The following is a 21979-nucleotide window of genomic DNA, read 5'->3' as shown; positions in this document are numbered from 1 at the left end:
AGAAGAGGCTATCTCATTGAAACCTTTCAAATGTTGAAAGGCCTCAATAGAGTAGATGTGGAAAGGATGTTTCCCCTGGTGAAGGAATCTATGACAAGAGGGCACAGCTTTAGGATAGGAGGATGTCCATTTAAAACAGAAATGTGGAGAGGGTGATGAAATTCTGGAATTTGTTACCACAGGCAACTGTGGAGGTCAGGGCATTGGATGTATTTAAGGCAGACATTTTTAGGTTCTTGATTAGCCATGGCATCAAAGGTTATGGGGAGAAGGCCGGGGAGTGGGGCTGAGGAGGGAAAAAAATGATTAGCCATGAATGAATGGTGGAGCAGACTTGATGGGCCAATTGGCCTAATTGTGCTCCTATGTCTTATCGACTATAGTCAACATTATGGATGACATCAAGACTGATGTTGTTGTAGAAAATGTACATGACTATCATATAATATAGTGGGATGTAGGTCAGTTATAGATATGGGCAGAGAAGTGGCAGATGGAATGTAATCCAGTCAAGTGTCATGTTTTGCATTTTGGGAGGTTAAATAGAAGTACGCAATTAATGGTACCTTGGGGTCCAGGTCACGCAAGTGGATAAAATGGGAAAGAAAAAGTAAAGAATGATTGCTCTTATTGGTAGGGGTGTTGAGTATAAGAGTAAGGAAATAATGCTGCGGCTAGGTGAAACTACATGTAGGGTTCTCAGTAATATTAACTGTAATGTTAATTGTTAACTGCTAATTATACAATGGCTTCTCTGAAGTGTTGTAATGAAATGGCTTCTTTATAATGTTATTTATGAGGTAATGTTCTCTGTAGCTGAAATGTTTGGGTTATAGTTATTGGTAACGGAGGAACTAACCAATGGAAGCTATGTTATTCTATCTGTATGTGTGGGAACCTGAGTCAGTGCACGGGCTTTCTTGGGAGGAGAACCAAAGAGGAAGGACGTGCTGGATGCGCTCTGGTCGACCATCGTGGTTGGTCCCAGACAGTGTGGTCCCAGACAGTCGGTCGAGGAGGTCAGAGGAGATCAAATGGTGGAAAGAAAACCCCGGTAATTGAGCTCCAATGGTTGTGCACAAAGTGGCTGAACTCTGATAAGTTTGGTGTCTTTTACTTTCCTTTTATATAGTATCTCTGTTAATTACATAGTTCCAGTAAGATTTATAAAGTGTAATCTGTAAATCGTACGTTGTGTGCTGTCTGATATTTTATGTGTGAGTTTGTATCAGGGTGCATTACACAGCAACTATGCAAACGTGAGACATGGTTTGGCGGGCGGACGGGGTATCCCCTAGACAAACATGAGCTGATAGACCTGAGCGTTACATACAGTTCAACCATACTTGGAAGATTGTGTGGACATCTGGTCATCCCATTATAGGAAGTATGTGGAGAATGTGGAAAAAAGAGAATAAGTGGTTTGCCAGGACTAAAGGGTATAAGCTTTACTTGGGTTGTTCTCCTTGAAATGTCATAGGCTAAAGGGAGATACAATATAGGTTTTTAAGATTATCAGATCACAAGTAGGGTGGGAAGATAGAATCTTCTCCCCAAGTTAAAATATCAAACATCAGAGAACATCATTTTAAGTTTAGAGAGTAGGGATGGTTGTGAAAAGTTAAAGGTGACGTGGAAGGTAAGTTTTAATTTAACACAGAGGTAGGTGCCTTGAATGGGTTGCCAAGATGAATCATGGTATCAGCCAGTTTGGTGGAGTTTAAAAGGTTTTTAGATAGACACATGATTACAAAGGGAATGGAGGGATGTAGATGAGAAACATTTGCTATAAATTGACATCAAGATCGGCACAAAACTGTGAGCTGAATGACCTAAAGACTCTCATGCATCACTGGCATTTATTACTGCAGTCAGTTGACACTTGGGGGAGATCAGTAGCTTCCGTTTGTATCAGAACCATCAAACATGTCAAAAATGCCCAAGACATAGCACAGGAGTATTATCAAACAAAAATAACTGCTGAAGCAACACACAAAATGCTGGAGGTACGCAACAGGTCAGGCAGCATCAATGGACAGTCAAAGTTTTGCATCTAAACCTTTCACCAGGATGGTAAATAAATGCTGAGGCAATATTAGGTCAGGTGGGAAAAAAAGTCAGTTTAAATGGTTTGACCTTAAGGAGAATAGAATGGTGGAGAACCTCACAAGTCAGGCATCAATGGAAATGAATAAAAAGTTAACATTTCAGGCTGAGACCCTTCCTCAGGACCTTGGGCCTGAAACATCAACTGTTTATTCATTTCCATAGTCGCTGCCTGACTGCTCAGTCCCTCCAGTATTGTGTGTGTGTTGCTTTGGATTTCCAGTATCCGCAGAATCTCTTGTGTTTATGGTAGAGAACCAGGACAAGCAATATCAGAATTTAATGCCTTAGCAGTTAAAGACACAGCAACTAATGGTGGATTAAATTCAGAGATAATGAAAAGATGAAGGTTATAGGACTGGTGAAGAATATAGAGATAGAAAGGAATAAAACTAGTGGCAGCAGGATCTGGATTCGAAATAATAAAAATGTAAATTCCCAGATTCTTACTGAGGGTTATCATTCTGAATATTAAACTACATACAACTGTGGAATATTACAATTTGAGGAGAAACATAATGGAAGTCAAAACATGCTACAAGTAATAAAACTACATAAAAAAATAGAACAATAAACTTCTTCAAGCAACAATCAGAATAACCAGATAATTTTATGTAGTATTAGTTGAGAGAGAAATATTGGCTATAGCACAACATGGAGCTCCCCATCTGTTTATTGACAGAGTACTATGGGATCTTCTACAATCTGATGTCTTACCCAAAAAATGTAACCTTCAAAAATATATCCTTTTGGCACTACTGTACTGGACCATCAACCTAGGATTCTGAGCATAAACCACTGGAGTAGAAATTGAATTAACAACTTCTGAATTCAGAGGCAAGACAGCTAACTTCAGAGCTGAGAAGGAGATCACTCAATTAATGGTGTCAGCACTAGGAGTTTGAAAGAGCTATTCAGTTATTTGTACGCTTTTGCTCTTTTATCACATGTGCAACTTTTGTTTATATTCCACTCCATCATTCAGGCGACACTTCACCCGTGAATGTGCCGGTGGCATCCATTGTATCCAGTGCTCCTGGTGGGGTCTCCTCTACACTGGTGAAACCCAATGTAGTTTGGTGAGCATTTTGTCAAGTGCCATCACTCCGTCCACTGCAAAGCAGAGGATCTCCCAATAGCTGCCCATTTTAATTTGACTTCCCATTCCCATTCTCACATATCTGTCTATGGCATCCTCTACTGTCATGACGAGGCCACAATCAGGTTGGAAGAGTGATATGAGCATCAATTTCTCTAATTTCCAGTTATTCCTCTCCCCCCCATTTTTTTCTTTTTCCTTTCCCCATTCTGGCTCCCCCTCTCACCACATTTCATCTTACAATCATCTCTCTCTTGCTCTTTCTTCCACAGTCCACTGTCCCCTCCTATTAGATTCCTTCTTCTTCGGCTCCTTACCTCTTTCACCTATCGCCCTCCAGCTTCTTACTTCATCCACCCCCCTCCTCCTCACGTGGCTTCACGTATTAGCTTCCAGGGGTACTTCTTTTTCTACCCCCAGCTTCCTATTCTGGTTTCTGTCTCTTTCCTTTCTAGTCCTGATGAAGGGTCTCTGCCTGAAATATCGATTATTTATTTCTTCCATAGATGCACCCGACTTGCTGAGTTCCTCCAGCATCTTGTGTGGGTTACTCTCTATTTTCCTCTTTATGCTTGTATCCCTTCCCTTCTGAAACCGTCCATGATCATCCTTTCAAAAAGCACATTCCAGATCATTCACTATCTAACTTTTTTTCTGGAAGCTTTACAGAATGTTGCTCCTCCACATTGAAAATTTTAAGCCTTGTACAAAAGTCAAGTAAGTCCTGTCATGTACAAGTAGCAGACTCCTAAAATAGTTTCTGGAAAAGAAGCTATAGCAGATCATCAATAAATAATGTTGTTTATTTTCTTTTACATGTACTCTCATATACACTCCCTGACAATGCATATTATATGATAGATGTAACAAAATTTAAGCAGTCTTAACCTGAGCTGCATAATTGAAATTGTTATTGATCAGATTAACTACAGAAAACTGTGGATACCCACTTGAAAATCAGTTCCAATCTACTCTGACAGTTCATGTAGAAGTCATCAGCTGATATTTGCTTCAAAAAGTTTAGCCAAAGAGACCATTCCAGGAGCTAGATGGGAAAGAAACTTTTGAAAACTTCAGACTTTAATGAACATATATTTTTTAATAAATTTGGTTTAAATATTCCAAATTCACTGTAAAGTATGAGGAAGGAAGATGTAGTGCTAAGGCTGGGCTTCTGCTATGTAAAACCACCAATTCAAAGAATAAACTTTCCAGTGCTATTAATAATAAGGATTAAGTGCAAGCTCAATATCTGACATCAATTATCAAAAGGATACTGATTACATGAAATGAATACGTTCTGAGGAAATTTCTCATTAATATAACAGCACCTCGGGTGAATTTAAATATTTAATGCTGCTGTTATCAAAAAAAACATTAATAAGAAAAGATTATCAGTTATGTTAGAAAATCACATTTGATATTAATTTATTATGAACTAAAATAAGATGCTTATGTACTGTATTTACCCAATGTTTCAATAAATTTATTATATATTATGACAATCACTACATGAGATGTCAGGGGTAAGTTTTTTACGCAGTTGTGAGTGCGTGGAATGGGCTGCCGGCGGCAGCAGTGGAGGTGGAAACGATAGGGTCTTTTAAGAGACTCCTGGATGGCTACATGGAGCTTAGAAAAATCGAGGACTATGGGTAAAGCCTAGGTAGTTCTAAGGTAGGGACATATTCGGCATAGCTTTGTGGGCCGAAGGGCCTGTATTGTGCTGTAGGTTTTCTATGTTTCTATATAAAATAACTACTAAAGGAATTTCAAGATGAAGCACTTTCTACTTACCTGCCTGCTTCAAACGTAAACCATGTGGGGTCCCGTCCATATCGCCGAAGGGCACTAAGAGGCCAAGAGACCAGCTTTAGTCTCGGATTATGGATGTCCCAAAGACAGATGTTCTCGTATGTTATTTGTAATGTGCATTCTCCGTGCACGTCCAGATTGGGAGAGGGCATCAAATATACATTGAACCTTTCTGAAAATATAAACCAAATAATTTAGAGCCACTTTCTTTATTCTGATGCATATGAATGCATTCTATACTAGTTTTGCTTATTTCTCTGAAAGTTGTAAAAAGCAGAATTGAATCAGTTGTAAAATGCTATTAAACCCAACATGTTTTATATTCTTAAAGTACATTGCACACAAAATATAAATTTTTGAGACAGGTATATTAATTAATGCATTCAAGGCAATTTATGAGTTCAAACTTTGAGATTATTTACAATGAATTCTATCTTCTGTGAAACATTATAGTTGCACTTCTTACATGGCTATTTGAAATGGAAAGCAACAATGTTATTCAAAAGTACATAATTTTATTAGCAACACACACAAAATGCTGGCAGAACGCAGCAGGCCAGACAACATCTATAGGAAGAGGTACAGTCGACGTTTCGGGCCAAGACCCTTCATCAGGACTAACTGAAAGAAGAGATAGTAAGAGATTTGAAAGTAGGAGGGGGAGGAGGAGATCCGAAATGATAGGAGAAGACGGGAGGGGAAGGGACGGAGCTAAGAGCTGGAAACTTGATTGGTAAAAGGGATACCAGGCTGGAGGAGGGAGAAGATCATGGGATGGGGGACCTAGGGAGAAAGAAAGGGGGAGGGGAGCATCAGAGGAAGATATAGTGAGAGGGACAGAGGGAGAAAAAAGAGAGAAAGGAAGGGGAAAAAATAATTAATAAATAAATAAACAAACAACAAACAAATAAATAAATAAGGGATGGGGCAAGAAGGGGAGGAGGGGCATTAACAGAAATTAGAGAAGGCAATGTTTATGCCATCAGGTTGGAGGCTACTCCAACCTGAGTGTGGCTTCATCTTGATGGTAGAGGAGGCCATGAATGGACATATCAAAATGGAAATGGGACGTGAAATTAAAATGTGTGGCCACTGGGAGATCCTGCTTTCTGTTATTTGCATATTTATTAGTTTATTTCATGATTGAGTGGGCTGGATCCAAACACAACTTCTAAAATTCAACTAGCCCGATAATACTGTCTCTTTCTTTCTCCATGTCTATCAAAGATCCGTTAAAGTTTTAGAAAGAAGAATATTGAACTGCAGTACAGTCATCCATAACATTGCGCTATATTCTAACAATACTGGAACACACTTGTTGACTAGGAAATGTCCTTGGAATGTAACATGGCTGACACAACGCACAATTCGGTGACCTGCTTAATTAACCACACTTTAATAATATTTTTCACACTAGATTTTTATTTCTTCAGTCAATTTTCAAATATGATTCCTGCTCTTTATTTCTGTACCAGGCAAAAAAAAAACTCTTCCAATTCATCTTACTTTAAGTACCTGTATAAAATCTTCTCTTATTAACTTTAAAGGAAGGAAGAGCCCATGGTAAACAACCTTCTCTTATATCTGGGGTACAATTGCATCTTTGTACGCCATAATAATTAAATATTCTTTTTGTCTAGAAAGGCCAAAGATGCATTCAATATTCTAGATATGATCTCAAGAACATTCGTATTTAAAAAAAAATGATTTACATGCTGCATTCTAGATTTTGCATCTCAGCAATCATTTCAGTATTACAGCAACTGGAAGCTGTTAATGATTTACATCGCGGCCCCCCTCCAGCACCTCAAGAATATTTCAGTACTGCTTATAACCTATCAGTCTTCCCTTTGTCAATTCTTATAATCTTACACACAGTGGCCACTTTAGTAGTTACCTAAGAAAGTGGCCACTAAGTGCATGCTCATGGCCTTCTGCTGCAGTAGCCAATCCACTACAAGGTTCAACATGTGTGTTCTGACCTCTAGAGCTGCAGTTTGTTTTGTATAAACAACACATCCTGTATGTAAGCTACGTTTATATCATTTCCTGTGTGAGTTAATTTGGATTTCAACTTGAAGCACAGTGGTACTTGAAGGCAACAGACACTTCTGGACACAGGGAAGTTGGATTCATCCTTTGCAAGGCAAAGCTAACTCCCAAACCAGACCACACCTCAATTCTCATTAGACATTATCACGAGCACATATGTCATCAAGGACATTTTCAAAGTGAGAACAGTTAAGGACCGTGTTGTAAAACTGCTTTCAAGACTAGCATCTGCAAATATCCTTCTTTATCAAAGATTTATTGAGACAATCATTTGACATTTAGTTTCGGTAGTTAAGTTTGACATCCTATGGATGCCACATAGGGAATGTTCTGGCCTCTAGAGCATAGTTGGGTTTGTAAGAAAATCATTTCCTGTACATGGGCTGTTTTTTATATCATTTCCTGTGCAGGTTAATTCAGATCTTGTTCTAAAGCACACAGTGTAAAGATCCATCTCCATGCTTTTGAAACAGCAATATCTTTTCACTCTACTGTCTTTGCAGTGTGTATATCAAAGCTATGCAAAGTTAAACACCTTCTCTAAAATCACCCAAGATGGAAGCCTTCTTCAGGGCTTTAAATTAGATCTTTCTTGTGAAAAGGTATTGCTGTTTCAAGAGCAAATAAGGAGCAAATGGAGGTGGATGTCTTTCCACTGGGTGTTTAAAGTTGAAATCCAAATTAACCTGCGCAGGAATTGATATAAAAAACTGCTTACGTACAGGAAGTGATCTTCATACAAAATGAAATGCACCTCTAAAGGCCCGAACACTCCCTGCCTGGCACCTATAGAATGTCAAACTTAACTACTGAGACTAAAAGTGTAATGATCTTTACATTAAGTCTTTGGCAAAAGAAGGAAAGCCTCAGAGACTGGTCTTGAGATAGTCCTACTGCACAGTCTTTAATGGTTTTCACTTTAAAAATGCCATTCTTGATGACCCTCCTTATGGGGATCAGCAGTCAACATGCTGAAAGCACCACTAGACATGTTAGCGAAATCTAATCTCAAACTGCATAAGGTCACATCCAATAGTGCTGAGGTTATGCAATGTTTCCCATCTGACTATCTGGCTAAAAGTCTAAAGAATCTTGATTTTGGACAAGACTTCCCTCCTATGCAGCGTAGTATGTGTAATATTGATGTGACTTGGACACCGCTGTAGATCGAACAACCATGTTTATTCAACAGACTTCCATTTTTACCTCTCTGCGTCCTGACATCATACGCACTCTGACACTACGAATACTCACACAATACATTATATCCCCCTTCTCAAGATTTTTTTTACAACACTGTGAATTACCATAACAATGCCTCTAGGTACGCCCTTCTTACAGTGCAACAACCATGACATAAACTAAAAAAAATCTTAACTTCTTGTACTGTAATCTGCATCGTACCTTACAATACTAACAGCAATGCATTTTTTTTTTGCTAACATAGACTAATAAACCTTTTATTTCACACCTTGGAACTTATAACATGTGTGACTTTGCCTCAAACTGTGTGAGACTGTATGTATGTCTAGTCTCTATATCTAGCTGGAAGTTTGACTTGTCTCCCAGACCGTGTGTGATACAACTGTGACTGTGCTTGTCCTTCATCAGTGTCAGTCTCTCGAGTGGCCTCTGTGTCTTTGGGGTCTGCATCACTCTTGGTGTCGTTTGTTTCCATGTCTCTATATGTGGAAATGTCCTGTGCATCTGTACATGGAAACTCCCTCTCGCCTGTCTTCAGCAGATGCTTCCTGTTCCTCCTGTAGACTCTTCCATCCGGCGTGCGAATTATGAAGGATCTTGGTTGCTGATGTCTGTTCACAACCACAGCTGGTTGCCAAGTGTCTCCTCTCCGTATTCTGACATTTTCACCTGTATGCAGATCTGGCAACTGTCTTTTATGTCTGTCATAGTCGCTCTTTTGCTTTATTTGCTTGTACCTTTGCTTGTCATGTACTTGAGCATTACCTTCAGGAGTCAGTAGAGTTGTGGATGTTGGCAGTTTGGACTTCAAACAACGTCCCACCAACAGTTGCGCAGGAGAGAACCCCACACCCTCAATCGGTGTGTTGCGGTATTCAAGCAGAGCAATGTAAGGGTCACCATTGCTGCTTTGTGCCTTCTTGAGCATGTTCTTGACAGTTTGTACAGTTCTCTCTGCTTGTCCATTAGACTGAGTGTGCCCTGGATAGGAAGTAACATGTTGAAATTCCCAGCTTTCCGAGAACCCTCTGAACTCACCACTGGCATACTGTGGACCATTGTCACTGACGACAATATCTGGAATACCATGTCTTGAGAATATCGACTTCATTGTGGTAATGACACCTCGACTGGACGTGTCACTTAACTTGGTGATCTCCGGATATTTTGAATAGTAGTCCACACAAAGCAGATATTCTGCACCATTGTCGTGAAAGAGATCTGTGCCAATCTTCTCCCATGGTCTTCCTGGTAGTGGGTGGGAAAGCAGAGGCTCTCTTGGATTGCTGTTTTTGTTTTCATTACAGACAGCACACTGAGACACAATGTCCTCTATCTGAGTTGACATGCCTGGCCAATAGAGAATGTCCCTTGCTCTTTCTTTACATTTCACTATCCCCAGGTGTGACTCATGAATTCTGTTGAGCATTTCCTGTCTCATTTGGTTTGGTACGATGAGTTTTGCCATTTTGAACATTAGTCCTGATGCATAGCTGATTTCCTCTTTAAATGTCCAGTATTTCAGCATTTCCTTTGGAACATCTTTTCTTTCTGTTGGCCATCGATTCATTGTAATGTCTCTTAGCATTTGCTTTTCAGGATCATCTGCAGTCACTTTCCTGAACATGTTCAACTTCTCCTCAGAGATGGGAGGCTGAGGTGTAACCCAGTTGACCTCCAGCTCTCTTCCTAGCAACTCTTCCTTTTGCTCTTTGAGGTAAGCACGGCTCAAAGCTTCAGCAATGTACAGTTCTTTTCCCGGCTTATAGGTGACTGTGAGCGTGTACCTCTGTAGCCTGAGAAGCATCCTTTGCAGCCTCATAGGAGCTTGGTTGAGTGGCCTTTTGAAGATGCTCTCAAGTGGTTTGTGATCATTCTCAACCTGGATTTCTTTGCCATATACATATTGGTGGAACTTCTCACACCCATAAACTATGGCGAGTAATTCCTTCTTGATTTGAGCATATCGGCGTTGACAGTCCGTAAGTGCTCGTGATCCATACACCACAGGCCTCCCATCCTGCAGTATAACAGCTCCTATTCCCTCCGAACTGGCATCCACAGATATCGTCACTGGTTTATTGACATCATAGAACTTGACTGCTGGTGCATTGGTAACCAATAGCTTCAATGTGTCAAAACTTTTCTTTTGTTCGTCTTCCCAATGCCATTCAGTGTTGCTCTCTAGTAGCTTTCGGAGTGCAGCGCTGACCTCTGATAAGTTGGGAATGAATTTGGAAAGATACTGTATCATGCCCATGAACCTCAATAGTTCTTGCTTGTCTTCGGGTGGTGGTAGTTGTACCACAGCTCTGACCTTTTCATCATCTGGTTTTAGCCCATTAGCACTGAGTACACGACCTATGTATTTGATTTCTGTAGCTCTGATCTTACATTTACTTGTGTCCAGTTTTAGGTTGTACTCACGTGCTCTCTCCAGGAGCTTCCTCAATCTCTGATCAAGTTCCTCAATTGTGTCACCCGATATCAGCAAATCATCAATCATGTTGACCATCCCGTCCAGGTCTTCAATCATTTGTGCCATGGATCTCTGAATACCTCTGATGCAGAAGAAATCCCAAAGGGTAGGCGCAGGAAACGATATCTCCCTATGGGCATGTTGAAAGTGCATAATTTGGAACTTTCCTCATCCAGCTTGATTTGCCAGAAACCTTGATTTGCGTCTACTACTGAAAAGTATTTCGCATTAGGCATGCGGGAGACAACCTCTTCAATCATGAGCGGCAGATAATGCTCTCTTTTGATGGCTTGGTTGAGATCTTGTGGATCCATGCAAATCCTCGGCTTTTTTCCTATGACCACTGTCACCATACTATTCACCCAGTCGGTCGGTTCTATTTGTCTTGTTATGACTCCCATCTGTTCCATTCTGTGTAGCTCCTCCACTACTTGATCCCTGAGAGCTACTGGAATCTTTCTCGGGGCATGCACGACTGGTGCAATAGTTGGATCAATCTGGATATGGTGCTTCCCTAGTAAACATCCTGATCCAGAAAACAAGTCATCAAAGTATTTGAGAATGTCATTTTCTTTTTCAACACCATAGATTCGCTTCACCAGGCCTAGCTTTGTGCATGTTGCTTTGCCCAGTATTGCTGGGCATAGGCGTCTATGGTCTCTGTTGGTCGTTGAGCCCTGGTGAAAAACATATGTCGGATGTACGTTAGGTTTTTTCTCGGCTCGCAGTAATCTTGAAACCTTTTCTTCAACACTTGTGTTGCAAATTTTTATTGCCTCTTCCCCCGCCACATGCAGAAACGTCGTACATTGCACTTTCTCCGTCTTTTCAGCTACGCCGCCAGCGGTGCAAAACAGCTCAAACTTCTGGATCCATATTTTCCAGCTCTCAGCAAGATTACCTTGTAGGCTTAAACTTGACGGTGGCTGTAACTGTGACATCTTTTACATGTCTTCTCTTCCTTCTTTTCTCTTCGCGATTTCTTCTGACGCCATGTAATATTGATATGACTCGGACACCGCTGTAGATTGAACAACGACGTTTATTCAACAGACTTCTATTTTTACCTCTCTATGTCCTGATGTCATACGCACTCTGACGCTATGAATACTCACACAATACATTACATTATGGACCTTGGACGGGACCTCCTTATGTAGGGAATGCTTCCAAGTCAAATCCTGCTCTAAAATATGTCCAACCAGTGCCTTCCTGCTTTCTAGAAGGACATCCTGAGCAAAAACTAAAGGCATATATGATATTAGACAATCAAAGCAATGTGTCATTGGCAAAGTAATCGTTCTTTGATATATTCAGTATTCAAAGCTCTGTTTCACCAGAGACTTTAAAAACGTGTTCTGGAACATCAGAAGTTGCCGGTAGAATAGCCAATGGATTTGTTGTGGAGTCAGTAGGCGGAGCAGGTCTGCTTATCCTTCTCAAACCTCATTGAGTGCGATCGTATTCCCAAAAACAGGGATAAAATTCCAACTGTATCAGGGCACCATCCTCTGTAAACTCTAGAGAATGTTGTGCATGAAAATCTCAGGAGGTCGGCAGTTTCTTCCAGTTTAAGACGGTGCATGTGAGACGCAGCAATGCCATAATGGGAGCAAACAAATCTACTAACAACTCCATTAAATCACATCTTTTGTGGACAAAAATCACTGCAATCAGTCGCCTGTAACTTCCCTTTCAGAATTGTGCTTTTGAACTGCTTGTATGACCTAGCATTTTGCGATGTGAACTGGAGTCTCAGAAATGCAGCAAGGTTTTATTGTGACCGGTACAGGCCAAATCCAGGCTCAAGAGCAAGAAAGGAGTCAATACTGAGTTGGACTTGGTGCTGAATCAAAGTGGCAAGGCCCAGGTTGAAAAGTAGGGAATGTGCTGATGTTTGGACGATTTACGTGCCTGGTCAGATTGAAAAGATCTGTTTGTCAGTGCCAGAGGTGAGGGACAGGCTGGTGTTCAGATTGCTGCTCCTGGAGGTTTGCATGTCTTTGTGCTGAACTGAGGCTGTGGCCTGCAACTAATGGGTTCCTGGACTGGTTGCAGCAGTGAACTGGCTTGTGGCTGTAGACTCACTTTTCTGAACTTCATTTCTGAATTTTATTTATTTACTTTTTATTGATTGCACAATTTGTTCTTTTTTCACACACTGGGTATTGACATTCATTTTTAATGGGTTCTAACAGATTGTTTTGTTTGCTGGTTGCCTGTAAGAAGACAAATCTCAAGGTTGTATATAATATATATATTTTGATAATAAGTGGACTTGAACTTTGAGAATCTGAGATACTCAGATCACCTTGCCTGCCGCCAACAAATGTTCTACAGTCAAAGTCACTTAGATCACATTTCTTCCACATTCTGACATTTGGTCTGACTAACAACTGAACCTTTTGATGATGTTTGCGTGCACTAGTGCATTGAGATGCTGCTACATGTTTAACTGATCCACAAACATGAGAAAATCTGCAGACACCAGAAATCCAAGCAACACACACAAAATGCTGGAGGAACTCAGCAAGTCAGGCAGTATCTATAGAAAAGAGTAAACTGTCAATGTTTCAGGCCAAGAATCTTCATCAGAACTGGAGAAAAAAGATGAGATATCAGAGAAACAAGTTGGGGGGTGGGGAGGAAGAAGTACAATGTTGTAGGTAATAGGTGAAACTGGAAGAGGGGGAAGGGTGAAATAAAGAGCTGGGAAGTCAATTGGAGATAGAGATAAAGGGCTGGAAAAGGGGGAATCTGATTTAATAAAGGCATCAGTTAGTCTTGCAAGACCATGGATCTGTGCCTGGAAAGTCTTCACTCTGCAGGGTGCAGGCCTGGGCAAGGTTGTATGGTAGACCAGCAGTTGCCCAAGTCTCCCCTCTCCACGACACCAATGTTGTCCAAGGGAAGGGCATTAGGACCCATACAGCTTGGCACCAGTGTCGTCGCAGAGCAATGTGTGATTAAGTGCCTTGCTCAAGGACACAACACGTTCCCTCGGCTGGAGCTCGAACTCACGACCTTCAGGTAGCTAGTCCAATGCCTTAAACACTCGGCCATGTGCTCAGTGATTGAGAGGACTGAAAGCCATGGAAGAAAGGGAAGGGGGAGGAGCACCAGAGGGAGATGAAGTGAAAGAGCGAAATGGGAATGGGGAAAGGTGAAAGGGAGGGAGACAATTACTGTAAGTTTGAGAAATCGATATTCATGCCATCAGGTTGGAGGCAACCCAGATGGAATATGAAGTGTTGCTTCTCCAACTTGAGTGTGGCCTCTTTGCAGCAGTAGAGGAGGCCATGGACTTACATGCTGGAATGGGAAGTAGAATTAAAATGGGTAGCTACTGGGAGGTCCCGTTTTCTTTCCAGTGGTTGGAATGTAGTTGTTCGACGAAGTGGTCTCCCAATCTACAAATGTTTGTATGTTGGGTCTTACTGAATGCTTCACCGAGCAACTACGCTCTATCCACAAGATCTGTGGGTAGGATAAATGGACAAGGGAGTTGTGTAGGGAGCAGTCCCTGCGGAAAGCAGAAAGTTGGGGGGGGAGGGAAAGATATGTTTGGTGGTGGGATACCATTGGAGATGTTAGAAGTTACAGAGATTTATGTGCTGAACACAGAGGCTGGTGGGATTGTAGCTGAGGACAAGAAGAACCCTATTCAAGGTGGGATGCAGGTGGATAGATTGAGGGCAGAAATGCGCAAAAGGGAAGAGATACGGGTGAGGGCAGCATTCATGGTGGAGGAAGGAAAGTTCCTTTCTTTGAAGAAGTAGGACATCTCATTAGTTCTGGATCCCTTGTCCATTTGTCCCTCCCCACTGATCTTCCGCCTAGTACTTATCCTTGCAAGCAGAACAAGTGCCACACCTGCCCCAACCCTTCCTCCTTCCCTACCATTCAGGGCCTCCAGCAGTCCCCCAGGTGAGGTGACACTTCACCTATGAGTCTTTTGGGACCATCTAGTGTATTTGATGCTCCCAGTGTGGCCTTCTGTATATTGGTGAGACCTGGCATAGATTGGCAGATTACTTCGCCAAGCACCTACACTCTGTCTGCCAGAAAAGGCAGAATCTCCTGGTGGCCACCCATTTTAGTTCTACTTCCCATTCCAATATGTTAGTCCATGGCGTCCTCTACTGCCATGATGAGGCCACACGCTGTTTGGAGGAGCAACTCCTCATATTCCATCTGGGTAACCTCCAATCTGATGGCAGTGAATTATTGAACTTTCAGTATTGCCCCACCCTTCACCATTCCCTATTCTCATTTCTATCTCTCACCTTATCTCCTTACCTACCCATCACCTCCTTCTAATACTCCTCACCCTTTCTTTTCCTTCATGGCCTTTTGTCTTCTCCAATCAGATTCCCCATCTCCAGCCCTTTATCTCTTTCACCAATTTTTCTTACTCTGACTTCTTAGCTTTTTTCTCCAGTCCTGATGCAGGGTCTCGGCCTGAAACATCAACTGTTTACTCTTTTCTATAGGTGCTTCCTGGCCTGCTGTGTTCCTTCAGCATTTTGTGTGATTTGTTGAGTAGTGAGCAGTTATACACGTGTGTACCTAATAATGTGGCTACTGAGTGTATGTTCATGGACTTTTGCTGCTATAGCCCATCCAATTCAGGGCTTGATATGTAATGCACTGATTCTATTCTGCACACCACTGTTGTAATGCGTGGTTATTTGAGTAACTATCGCCTTCCTGTCAGCTTGAAACGGTCTGGCCATTCTGCTCTGAGCTCTCTCATTAACAAGGCACTTTTGCCTTCAGAACTTCAGCTCACTGGATTATTTTGTTTACCAGATCAAAACAACACTCTAGCTCTGTAAACTCTAAAGATGGTTGTACATTAGAATCTTACGAGATCGGCAGTGTCTGAGTTACTCAAACTAGCCCATCTGGCATCAACAATCATTCCATGGTCAAAGTTACTTGGATCACATTTTTTCCCCATTTTTATATTTCGGCTGAACAACAACTGAATCTCTTGACCACGTCTGCATGCACTGAGTTGGTTAATTAGATATTTGCATTAATGAGCAGATGTACACATGCCCTTAGTAAAGTTGCCACTAAGTGTATATTCCCATGTAAAATGCTTCATCCACTACTTCACCATCCTCTGATGGAGTTTGTAGATTCTTTTGGTTTTCTGCATCTTGACATTGATTATTGCACTTAATATGATATATTCTTTAAAAGTGGGCACAATTCCTTTTCTTAAATCATCACTAATGTTGTGATAGTCTGCTGAAATTTGGCCAGCAACAGCTTAACTGTGAAGATTATCCCTCATTGACTACTGGTTCATCGTGTAACTGCCTATTTTAATATGTTGTGAACTGTCTTTTGGCCCCGTACAATATCTAGTAATTGTCATCATCAGACAAAAATCCCATAAATTTATTGTATGCTTCCAAATCACCAAAATATGTTACTTCAAACTATATAGAAATCTTACTATACATATGAGTTTGTTGTTCTTCAGTCAGTTCTTTTATAAATATGGAAGCAGATTTACAGGATTTAGTCTTCATCCGGTGAAATCTTCAGCTATTTACAGCTACTCATAATGTTTGAGTATGGAAGAGATCAGAACAATTTAGCTTACCAGAGGTGTGTCCCAAAAATGTTGCATTATGTCCCCTCATGTGATATTATAAATGTTCCTTTACTTTCAACTCTGAACTGTGCCACAACTTAAAATAATGATCAAGAGAACTATTTTCTGATGCTGGATTTAAATAAATATAGCAATAGAGTTACAATTTTATAAATGTATAAAATTGTAGTAAATATTCTAACTACACTTGTTAAACATTATAAATACTATTGGTTTCAAATTTGATTGATTGATTTAAACTGGATTAGCAAGTTTGCAGATGTCAGCAAGATTGCATGTGTATACAGCCAGGGAGGCTATCAAAGCTTGCAGTGGGATCTGGACCAGCTGGAAAAATGGGCAGAAAAATGGTAGATGAAATTTAAAGTAGGATGCAGACAAGTGTGAGATGTTGCACTTAGGAGGGCCAAATGCCATTCCAAAGACCGTAGGTGTACGTCTTACACAGTAAGCGGTGGACTCTAAGGAATGCAGTAGAACAGAGGGATCTGGGAATACAAATACATAAATATTTGAAAGTAGTGTCACAGGTAGACAGGGTCCAAAAGAAATCTTTTGGCACATTGATCTTTATAAATCAATGTATTGAGTACTGGAGTTGGGATGTTATATTGAAATTATATAAAACTTCAGTTCCTAATTTGTCTAGTTTTGGTCAATTACTGACAGGAAAGATGTGAATAAGGTTGAAGGAGTGCAGAGAATATTTACAAGGATGTTGCCAGGACTTGAGGACCTGAGTTATGGGGAAAGATTGAATCGGTTAGGACTTTATTCCCAGTAATGTTGAAGATTGAGGGGAGATTTGATAGAGGTATATAAGATTATGAAAGGTATAGATCAGGTAAATAGGGTAAATGCAAGTAGACTTTTTCTACTGAGATTGGGTGAGACTACAAATAGAGAGGTCATGGGTTAAGAGTGAAAGTTGAAATGTTTAAGAGGAACATGGGGAACCTCTTCACCTAGAGAGTGGCGCAGTTGTGGAACGAGCTAACAACACAAGTGGTGGATGTGGGGTCGATAACAACATTTAAGAGAAATTTGGATAGGTACATGGATGGAAGGGGTATAGAGAGCTATGGTCTGGTTGCAGGTCGATGGGACTAGGCAGATTAATGGCTCGACACAGACCAGATGAGCAGAATGGCCTGTTTCTGTACTGTAGTGTTCTATAACTCCATGACTCTAAAGTTTAAATTACATTTGAATTCGAGAAGCCCCTTGAAGATGAGAGAGGCTCAATATGTTAATTAGCATTCTATAATTGAAATTTATTTTAAGTCAGTTAAAATTTGAAGTATTTTTTGAAGTATTAGAAATATTTCAAGCATTTTGCTGACATACTTTTGAAGGAGAAGAAGAGAGAGGAGTAAGTAGACTGAGAGACAAAGATTAATTTAAGATTTGATGAATTCTGTTTCAAATTTTGTAAAGCCACTCTACTAGCTTCTGGGCCTAGACTGCCTATATCCTACTACAACTTTGTAGATGCTTTCTTCTAATACTATCTGACACCAAGAAACTACCTCTGAGTGAATCTTCATCTTTAACCATTCCCCCCTCCCCGCACCACCTTCCATGTACCTGTGTGATGAATTTTCACTGTCTAGGGCCAGGGTGTTTTTGTTAAGCTCAGCTTTCCAAACATAGCAGCTGTGAGCTTCTAACAATCACAGAGATGCTCTTCAGAAAGTTGAACTTCCAACTAATAATCTTTGTTCAGATTCCTGTTGTAAACAAGAACCAATCTTCAGTTCTTAATGTAAATAGCAAGCAATAATCAGTCTGAATTTAAAAAGAGAGCTTTGCAAACAAAGAGCACTGTCTATAGGGCATGGACTGTTGGCCCACAGCATGAGACTGACTGCTCAAGAGATGTAGTGTAGGATAATGGGATTATATTAATTATCTGCATTAAACCTGACAACACTGGCTAATTTATTTAGTTCAAGGAAATTTGCAGACTAGACTGATACTACCACTTAGAATATCAAATAGCTGATTTATCAATAGTTGGGAGATTTTTGTATTCAGAGGGTCATCTCTTACAGCATTAATATCGGATATCTGGGGACTCTGTCCCCAGAAACTTTTAGACCATCTGTGTGAAAAGGTATCTGCAAGAAAAAAGCATGTGAAGTCACCCAAGTAGCAAAAAAAAAACTATATAAATGTGTGAGAGTAGTTTGGGAAGGTCAAGGAACAACAGAAGACTGACAGAAAGGTGGGGTAGACTATAATTAGTTTCTCTGCCTTTGGTTCTTCTATAGATGATTCATTTGTCTGCAATTTGTTGGTATATCTTTTTAATCTTATAGGAACTGTACCTGTGTTTTGGAAATATGTAGTGTTTTAGAAATCATTTGTAATTTCAAATTATTTTATAATATAGAAATACTCACTGGGTTCTAAATGTGTTTTTAAAAATGTTTGCATTTATGTTAGGAGAGGCGATGTATTACACGTACACTTTCCCTGGGTGAGTGGGACATCATGCCCAGACCTTACCCGCCCCCTACCACATTGCCGCGTAGTCACTGTCTGGCCTGCTAGGCAGGAGGCCACTGCAAATGGCCTCTCCTACATTACTGTGTTCGTAGCAACACCTTCTCGTCAGTGCCCCCCATTTCCATCGAGCTTGCTACGTCATGGCGCGACCGGGTGTCTGGTGGTGTAACTGGATGGGTAGGCTGGGCTCGTTAGCCTTGGCTGGCAGCCAGCCTAAGAGAAGGACAAATCTGAATCCAAACCCGAGCAGGTGGGGCTCGTTGGCCTTGTCAAACCATCCACCTAGGAGAAGGACACTCCGACTTAAATCCTACGACCCGAGGACCTTGTTGTCACCGTCCCAGCTTGCGAGGCTATGGCGGATGAACCCCAGGTGTAAAGGGTGGGGCCAGTACTGCGCACACTGCACTCCACCTAAAATACCACTGCGCAGGCCAAGGGACACGCCCATGTCTATGACCATCTTCCCCGAATTTCCCTTGCAGCCGCTGTGGCCGGACTTGCCTGTCCCGTATTGGCCTCGTCAGCCATCAGCAAGCCTGCAGTAGACGTGGGCAGCCCCCTTCCTAAATCTTTGTTCGCGAAGCCAAGCCATAATGATGATTTATGTTATCACACAAAATAAGAGAACTGTGTTTAAGCTATTTTGCTAGCAGGAAGAATCTCCTCCTTGGTAGGGAGGAAGCACTCACTCAACTGGTGAGCATTGCCTGCCAGCTTTTTCTCCACCAGTAGATCCTTAGATCTTCCTAATATTGCCTAGCATTAGCTGTCTTATCCTAGTGCTGTCATACTCAACAAATCACAAATCCAGATTCCTAAGTCCTATATCATTTTTAACTTCTACTGGATATTTTGCTTTTGAGCATCAGATAAATATAGCCAATGTCGCCAGCAAATGATACCTACCTGTTTGCTCTCTTTGAACTCCAGCAGTCAGCAAATCAGGCTCTCCAAGGGTGATATCATTGACTCTGCTTCCCAGGCACTCTATACGTAGGAGTTTACTCCATTCCTCTGCTTCAAGCTCTGTGAAAGCACACAAAATTAATGTGGTGTTTATATCCTCTGCAGCTATGTCAGGAGGAACAACCTTTCACTATTCTGGAGGAACCTGAATGCATTTAATAGTTAACTCCAAAGTGGAGCTCAATTGTAGGAATTATATATGTACCAATGGTCAAGAAATGAACAAGTCAATTCAAGTCAAGTACAGTTTATTGTAATTCATCCATCCTCATATATATCACCAAACGAAACAAAGTTCCTCCGGACCAGGGTGCAAAACACAGTACGTATTACTCACGCACAGCAGATAAAGTAATATTGCCGCAAATTGGTTAACCAATAATAAGGAGTATTGCCAGATGTTAAAAAGCAAACAGTGTAACGTTACTGGCACTTCCTACATGATGAGACCTAGGTAGTTGCAGCGAGTTCAGTAGTCTTGTGGATGGGTATAAAAGTTGTTCCCCAACCGAACAGTTCTTATCCTAATACCACAGTACCTCCTGCCTGATGGTTCAACATCTGAGCAATTTCACCATTACATTTTCCTTATATTTAACAGATTCACTATCACCAACCAAATACTTTTTACTTAATGATCCAGACTTATTGTAAGGTACATGTATTCAAAGCGGACTTGGCCTCTAAGGAAGTGCACCGAAGCGTACACATAATTGCAAATTATGTGGACTCAGGTGCAAAGAAATTAGAGTTTTAACCCCTTGGGAGCATTAAACATGTGATGGACGTACTTCAAATGCTGACATCCATATCCATCCAAAATCACAACGACCACTTTGATAATTTTGCACTAAGATGGATGTTGTTTTTTGGTTTTATTTGCATACTTTCTGATGAAAAAAATATATAATTCATGTTTAATTTATGTTTCTCTAGTGAATTTTATTTATATGATGCTATATATCTGCAATGCTGCTGCAAGTACAAATGTAACATTTTGTTTTATTTTGCACTTGTGCATAAATATACTTATGCATATAAGAGTAAACCCAACTTTGACTTTGAATTTGCAAAACTGACCAAAAACATGTGAAAAGTATGCAATGCTCTCGAATTGACATGCTAAAATCGGATATAGCTCTGTCCCATCTGTAGGTCTCTGCTTAGCTGTGCTGCAAGTTAGGAGGTGCGTCAGGAGCTCTGTCCATGCAGACACAGTAAAACAGTTGAGAAACTGAGGAAACTCAAAGGGTAAAAGGTGAATGCAGTGATCTCTGTGGTGGGTGGTATTTCCCAAGCCACAGGCACATGTGACAAACTAGCCTGACAATCTGCATGCTGCATATAGCACCAATCTGATTGAAGGGCCAAGAATATAGTGTGCTAATCTCAGGTCAGTTTTTTTTAAGACTGCAGTCAGTGAAAAGGAGATGCAGTCAATTATTTATTATTAGGCTGACCAATGAAAAGTGAGATGGGAGGATACTATTTGCACAGGATCTATACAACAATCCAGATCCTTGAACTTCTGCCTCACTCCCAAACCTTGCACAGTGTGCTTTGGTTTTTGCAGTGGGTTTACAATGGGTTTACAATAGACTTACTTTCCATAGCTCCAGACTTGGTTTGTTTGTTTATTTATTGATTGATTGATTGGTTGAGATACACTGTGGAATAGGTCCTTCCAGCCCTTTAAGCCACACCACCAACAATACCCTAATTTAATCCTAGCCTAATCACAGGACAACTTGCAATGACCAATTAACCTACCAATCGGCACATCTTTGGAAACCAGAGCACTTGGAGGAAGCTCACAGAGTTACGGGGAGAATGTACAAACTGTCAGCAGTGGAGAAATTGTGCTCCACACAAATTGAATATTTGATGGCAGGCAAATATTAGCTGTGCAAAGGCACATCAGGCATACAAGGTTTTGAGCCAATTTCCAAAACATTACTAATTGACTCAAAACTGATTGCTAAAGCACTCCAGTATGTACAAAAATAATTGTGCACAAAAGTGCATAAAGAAATTTGCAAACATTGACCAAATTTGATGTAAAAACTCTATGATTTCTATTGTACTGGAATAATTTTGGTCATCTTTGAAGTTA

At 40.8% G+C, this 21979-nt stretch overlaps 1 protein-coding gene across 3 annotated transcripts in view; it reads right to left on the bottom strand.

Annotated features, from left to right (window-relative positions):
- Positions 1-21979, bottom strand: part of LOC134336786 (docking protein 5-like) — a 530970-nt gene that overhangs the window by 178327 nt on the left and 330664 nt on the right. For all 3 annotated transcript variants that reach the window (XR_010015887.1, XM_063031250.1, XM_063031244.1), the window contains 2 exons: positions 19807-19926; positions 5003-5192 (listed from right to left, as the gene is read on the bottom strand). Coding sequence is in view for 2 of the 3 variants with exons in the window: in XM_063031250.1 (XP_062887320.1) it covers positions 5003-5192; positions 19807-19926 (310 nt within the window). In the remaining variant the exon portion in view is untranslated. The remainder of the gene's footprint in view (positions 1-5002; positions 5193-19806; positions 19927-21979) is intronic.

The sequence above is a fragment of the Mobula hypostoma genome, chromosome 2, assembly GCF_963921235.1.
Source record: "Mobula hypostoma chromosome 2, sMobHyp1.1, whole genome shotgun sequence".
NCBI lineage: Eukaryota > Metazoa > Chordata > Chondrichthyes > Myliobatiformes > Myliobatidae > Mobula > Mobula hypostoma.
Note: the sequence above shows the minus strand (reverse complement) of the source record. Positions and strands in the feature narration are given on the sequence as shown.